The 6,903-nt window shown below is 44.1% G+C and overlaps 1 protein-coding gene across 1 annotated transcript in view; it reads left to right on the plus strand.

Annotated features, from left to right (window-relative positions):
- Nucleotides 1-3,760: 3,760 nt before the first annotated feature.
- The window catches only part of SCML4 (sex comb on midleg-like 4 (Drosophila)), a gene marked incomplete at its 3' end in the record, with an annotated part of 13,405 nt that continues 10,262 nt past the window's right edge, over nucleotides 3,761-6,903 (plus strand). Inside the window, exon 1 of the mRNA XM_009872029.1 lies at nucleotides 3,761-3,916. Within this exon, the coding sequence (XP_009870331.1) occupies nucleotides 3,761-3,916 (156 nt within the window). The remainder of the gene's footprint in view (nucleotides 3,917-6,903) is intronic.

Here is a 6,903-nt window from a genome sequence, read left to right on the forward strand (position 1 = left end):
TGCTCCTCAGGATCCTCTGAAGTCAGGGCAGAACCTCTGCTACCTGGTAGGGACATCCTTCGTGCAACACTCGCCCAGGCGTCAGGATGGGGAGACGTGTTTCCCTGCTGCCTCCGCTCTGGGATCTGACGGGGCAAGGTGGAAGGCAGGACTGGAAATTAGATTTCTGGATGACAATATTTGAGAGATAAGTAAAGGAAGGTTACCCTGTGCCTAGCCCTGCATTAAGTGATGAGAAGCCATAGATGTGAAGCAGTTTCCTGCTGTTATTTTTAAAGTAAGAATAGGAAACTGATAGGCCAAGGTCAGACTAAAGCTGAAGTGTCCTCAGCCATCCAAAGCTAGTGCTTTAGGAAAAGTACAAGGACAGGACAAATAATGTACAAACAAAATACCCTCCCAGGCTATTTGTACTACAGTGATTTCCTGAACTGAGGCGGTGCCTTTGTTAGTAGCCTGTAATTTGCTTCCTTGAATATGCCCTTAAATTGCATCAAGTTCTCTTAACTTGATTTGAAGCCACGAAGCTTCCATCTGCAGAGCTGTGGGTCGTGCCCAGGCTGTGGCAGCATTCAGAAAAGGAGAATCCTTTAGAGGTAACACTCCAACATTTTCGGAGGGGCAGTCAGACAGGCACTTCTCTCTCTTTAGCCTCTCAGTCCATCCTGCAATACGACTGCGTGTTTTCCCAGCTCGCACAAGAGCTTTCTCCTGGCTGTAAGAGGAGGTCATGCTGCCACCCCCCACCATCAGACAGAGGCAATTTTTGCTTGTCTGCTGTTGTCCCCTGCTGCTGGGGAGCACACTTGCCTTCCAGGATCTGCAGCAGTATAACATAGTAAATGCCACCAAAGGCACTTTCCATTTCCCTTAGCATTCGAGAAAGGAGAATCAAGTCACAGTTGGGCTTGTAATTAAGTGTAGTAACAACAGCTTGTATAATGCAGTTGACTTCTGGTTTTTGCAGTATCAATTCAAATGTGTCACACTGAGATCATTTTGTGCACAGTCCAGTTGGGTTTTGCATGTCGGAACATGTGGGAAGGAGTTTTAAGAGGTTTTGCTGAAGCACAGCATCACAAGTGTTGAGAGCAGAGGGCAATGACAAAAAAATTGCGATTGCTGGTATTTAGTGTGTTTCCTGACCACCACGTATTTAATACTTCTTCACTAGTTGCAAAAAAGCACAACATTTTAGTCAAAGAGGTGCTCTAGGTCAGCAGCTACTGCACTTCAGGAGCTGTTAACTCTCAGAGTTTCTGGGCTGTCACCAGCTACCTTTACCATCAAAGCAGAATACCATAAAGGCAATGCAGTGTGGTGTTCCAATGCAGGTCCATAACCTCTGTCTCACAGTCTCATGGCCCCCAGTGGCTCCCACCATGGGAACCCCTGCTCTTCCTCAGGCAGGGTGTAAACCTGGGCTGGGCTTGTCTTCTTTGGCCTCTGCCAAGCTCCTCTGTGAAAATTTGTGTTGCCAGACTTTGTTTGAAGCAGACCAGAATGCAAACCCTGAAACACTGGGCTTTTATTGTGGGGTTTTTTTTTGTGCCAAATTCAGTGTAATCCTTTCACTTCCCTTCTCTGCTGAACTCTCTGCCTGTAGCGCTAACATCCCAGGGGTGTTTTGTTTTGGGAGGTGTAAGAGGCACTGAGGTTGTTCCTCAGAAAGCGCTATGGCCAGGACAGTGCCCACTGATGAAGACAGGAGGAAAGCAGTGATGCTCAGGATAGACAGAGCCCTTTCATTTGACTCCTGCTGTGGCAAGCCTGACACTTTTAAACCCGAAATTATACTCTCTGCAGTCTCATGAGACTTTTATTTGTTAAAAATCAGTGCCCCATGGCAGGCTTTCAGGTAGTTCCTGAACAAGCTAAGGACACCTGGAGAGCGCAACTGCAGTGGCTCTGGAAAACGTGTTCAATTAGGCACTGCAGGTTTGCTCTGATCTGATGTTAGACATTCAGTGTTTGCATGAGATTTTTAGGCAGCTCATGTTGAAGACTAGAAATTTTATAGTCAATCTGTAAGTCTTATCATATGTAATGGATCTGTCTGAACTGAGCAGACATCCCCAGTGTTATTTAAAGCCTCCAGATTTTAATATATTGCAAATAAATGCATTTACTGGAGGGTAAGGATGGGAGCTATTTTTCTTATCCTATGGAAAACTGTGTAAACTACTGACTGGATAAGACCAGTGAAGTAAGTCACCTGTTAGTCAGTCATGCTTACAGAGTGTCAACCAGGCAAAACATATTTGCCTTTGAAGCAGAGAAGACCCCAGCTCCAGACACTTGTCACCAGAGACCCCTATCAAGCCCTTTCCACTATGTGGGTGAGAAACCTCAATTTAATTCCCAACAATGTCAGCTCTGATCAGTGTGATCACACCAGATCCTAAAATTGTGAAATTTGAACTGTAGGGAGTAATCTGTAGATTTTATAGTTCATAGACTTCATAAAAGTTTCTAGTTGTTTGTAGTAATAAACAAACCTTTACTTGCTTTATGTTTTTTTGAGCTTAAAGGATGCTCATGGACCACATCTTTAGGCTTTTCTCTGTAGCTGAGAGGGCTATGAATCTGCACTGTAAAAATAGAGAGCGGAGAGTCTTCCGTTATCACTGGCCTGAGGGAGCATGAAATTGAAAACGTCAGACATCGCAAGGCTTATCATAAAAGCATGGGAATTGCTTAGACCCTGATGTCTAGCAATGTATGCAGGCAGGACTGGGACTAGTATTCTGCCCACGTGCAGGAAAGCAGATGCCTGGACAAACCAACATTTGAAAACATATTTCTGCAGTTGTTTGGGGTTGTTTTTTTTTGACCTTTGTTAGTACGTGACCCTTGCCAGAAGCTGTGAAGAATGCTGTGTATTCCCCTAGTACTGTGTGTATGGTTGCCTATTCATTTTCTTTATTAAAACCTGGACAGAGGAAAATGGACCAGATTCCACTTCATTACCCCTGCTCAACTTCATCAGCTGCACAGAGTTGTGGTGAAATAACAGCTTTTGATGGAGTACATCCAAAAGCCCACTACTAACATGCGTGGTAACAGATGCTATAAAATTGCAGAGGGTAAACGTTTGGCAATTCTCCTCTAACGCGGCTACCTTGTGCCAGCAGCCGTGTGGTCCAGCTCAGCCTTCCTGCTCAGGAGTGAAGTATGAAGCAGAGGCAAGTCTATTTTGGCATTGGTAGCACTTCCAAAGCGAGGGAGGATTTGAAGAACCACTGAATTCAGGAGAAAAATCAGGTTGGCAGAAACCTCGGGATGTTGTCTGCTCTAAAACCCCTCTGAAAGCAGTCACTGAGTGATGGGTGCAAGCTTGTGCCTTGATCACACTTAACTGCAGGATGCAGGGTTAAGGTGGTTGTTGTGAGATTCACCTAAAAGACATCTACAATAGAGACCTCACCACTGGAGCAAGCTTCCTGTATTGTCTTCGTGGTCACAGAAAAGAGAAATGGGCAGGACAAGGGGTTTGTCCTGTTTTGGAGAAGCTGAGCCAATTGTGGTCTGGTGAATCCCACCCAAGAGTGCATATTTGTGTTGTATTTCTTGCTGCTCTAAGATCAATAGTAACAGGGAAAAGGATTGCGTTGGAGAATTGCCTTCAGATGAAAAACCTGAAATGAAAAGTATAAAAAGCTCTTTTTATTTGTTCTTTTGTTCTCTCCCTTCTAGTTGATCAACCCCAGGGCAGATGAGTCACTTACCGCCCCTGCCCCCCAGCCGGGCACCCGTGGAGATGCAGTCCCCCAGAGCAGTGGGCAAGAAGCGAGGGCGGCCTCCACTCCAGCCAGCGCCCATCAAAGTGGCTGTTCACAACCTCTACTCGGCACCAGCTGGTGCTTTGCCGGTCGTGAAGATCCCAAAGAAGAGAGGGAGAAAACCCGGGTACAAGGTAGATACGTGATTCTCACACTCTTTACCTCCTGCTGCTTTTAATACTTTTACTTCTAGAATTTCAAGTGGAATGCAGGAATAAAGGCAAAGTTGTGGAAAAAAAGTAAGAGAAGCTGGTTTCTCATCTACCTGAGCTGGTGAAAAATAGAGGGAATTTTTTTTTGTTTAAAGTGTGCAGTCATTTTAATTTACATTGTGAAAGTAAGTTATCTCCTGCAGTGTTGTGTTAGGTAGCCGAGCATCTTCTGGGAAGTGTTCCTCTCTCATTTGTCTCTTTTTCTTCTCTCTCATTAACATAACTAGAAATGAAAGAAAATCAAATGGAAAGGGAAGGAATATGGGGGAGTGAGAATAACAGGAGAAAATAAATCTACTTCCAAAAATATAAAGAGACATTTTAGAAACTAATGAGATTTCACTTATTGAGGGAATAGCAGTTTTGATTTTTTCTCTGCTCACTTTAGGGGGGAAAACCATGCCCAGCTCTCAGTGTGACGCCGGTAGGGAGGCAAGGCTGAAGAAAGAAAGAAAGAAGGAAGCCCTGAGACTCTTCAGCCCTTCACATGCTGCTGGAGGTCTAGGGCTCTCCCACCTTAACCTCCCCGATGGCTCAGCACCGACAGGAGAGGGGCCTCTGTTGTGCCTCAGACCGGGAGACTTTTCCCCTGTGATGCTGAGGGGAATTTATTCCAGGTGGTGAAAATGAGCTATGCTGTAGTGAGGTGTCTTGTTGTCAGCAGATTCCTCCATTACTCTCTCCATCTCTTTCCACAGGGGCACTGAACATGTTTGCTGTACCCGTTCCTTGTTTTAAATGGGAACAGATACGGACATGCAGTCTGTTACACAGGGAGGGCAAGTTGCTGACTGTTAGAAAACAATAGCTGTATAAGTTCCTAATGTCAAATCAGAAGAGAGTAACACAAGCGGTGTGTGCTCAGGGCTTGCCTCAGCCTTCCCCAGAGAAGGTCTTGGCCCCAAGCATTGCCCAGGTCTCTCCCTGGGTCTCTCCTTGTTCATAGGAGGCAGCCAGGCCCCATGTCAGCACTGCTGGCCGAACCCCAGGCATGGGGACCAAATGTCACAGCCCTTTGGGTTTAGGCTTTCTCCAGAGCAGGCCACCCTTACGGTTGCCCTTTCTTCCTTTTCACCTCCTGATAGACCTTCTTGTTCCTATCCACCAACCTCAATCCTCTCTCCTCTCTCTTTTCCAGGCAAGCCCTCCTCACCATCCCTCTGCATCCCACTTCCAGAATGCCCCAGTCCTCCGCATCCCTCTGTGCCACACCTACTGCAAGAGATATTGGTACCTCAGCCCTCTGTGTTTTCTCCTCTTCATCTGCGTTCTCCCATGCCTCTCCATGCTCTCCCTACTTCATCCCTCTCTGCTATGGAAGCACATTTTGAAGTGTATTTCAGTGCATGCTGAAAATAGACCTCGCATGGTGCAATTAATCTTGAGACGACCACAGAATTTTATAGCGGTGGGGAAAAATAGAAGCTGTGTGCCCAAGCTAAGACTGGGGTAAGTAGAATCATAGAATCATAGAATCATAGAAGTACTCCAGTGTTTTGTAAAATGTGGGATATGGAAATACTTATTATTTTTCACTTCAATATTAAGTTAAAACTCTGGGACAGAAACATCCAAATTGTTTTACTTGAGGTACTTGTTATTACAAGTGTATTATCTATTATATTTATATTACTTTATTTACTACAAGTAACAATTTAAATTATTGTCAGTAAAGCTAAGTTCTTTGTAGGCTCTTTAGATCAAAACCATCCAAATCTGGGATTATAATACTTCGGAAATGTGGCGAAGTTGAGTCCCTGAGATAATTAAGCAATTTGCCAAATACCACAATGACCTTATATGCAGTTTTGGCAGACCCCACCCCTTCTGCCCCTCCTTGTCTTGCTGACCTTCATTTCTAATTCCTGCATTAATACAGAATTTGTGATTTGACAGAAAAACTAATGCTGGGGAGCGTGTTCTGTTCCACCCCAAGTGCACCCATCCACCTGTGAAAAAGTGTCCCACCAATCACTGTATTTTTAAGTTGGAGAAGCGAAAAGGGAGACTTAAATTTCCTAAAATATTGCAGTAACATTTCTCTTCAGACCTAAGTAGCCAACGACTTGATTGCTGTTGTCTCATCTTCTTCTGAAGGGAAGTTTTTCCCTGTCTGGGTGCCACACGTGCTTCCTCTCTATCCCCATAAACTTAGTGAGGAGGTGACAGCATCCCTCCTTTGGCACTGGGATGATGATATTTCTTGGTGAGTGATGTAGAGCAAAAAGGCAGTCTTTTATGGCCCACAACTGAAGTTTCTTGAGCTGACACTCATGAGCTGTAGCATCCGCGGCATCTGGCCTGGTGCACTATAGAATTCATATACTGAAGCGACGTTTTCTGTGAGGTGCCTTTGTACATTGTGAGATGAGCTGAAGTGAACCTCTCTCCATCAAAAACACTTCCCAGCACGAGTAATTTTTTGACTGGGGAACTCTAGCTTGATTTAATTAGCTCACTAATTGTATGACTTTCAGATACCATGAGACTTAAACGTATTTTAAAAAATGACTCCCTGCCCAAATGGCAGACAACCAAATTCTTTATAGCAACCAGATAGCTGAATTATTACTGAACAGATGGAAAAATACTTCTGAATTTTTAGCAAACTAGGAATTTACAGCCTAGATTTAAATTTATTTTGACCAAGATGTGAATAACAGATATTTTTTATCACATGTTCTTTATAGCCAGATGACCCATTGCCCGTTTTCATTGATATTAAAGCAAATATCTCCGTCTTCTTAAAATGACATTTCATCATGCTTCACCACTGACTAAAGTCCTTTTCCGTGCTATCCTGTTTACTTTTCCATAGCTTTGGTTATAAAATTTCATCAGCTCCTTTTTCCAAAAATTGTTTTGTAACCGATTTGGAGCTATTTGCTGTAAAATACTACATTTTCCCT

Source organism: Apaloderma vittatum, unplaced genomic scaffold (genome assembly GCF_000703405.1).
Source record: "Apaloderma vittatum isolate BGI_N311 unplaced genomic scaffold, ASM70340v1 scaffold4886, whole genome shotgun sequence".
Classification (NCBI taxonomy): Eukaryota; Metazoa; Chordata; class Aves; order Trogoniformes; family Trogonidae; genus Apaloderma; species Apaloderma vittatum.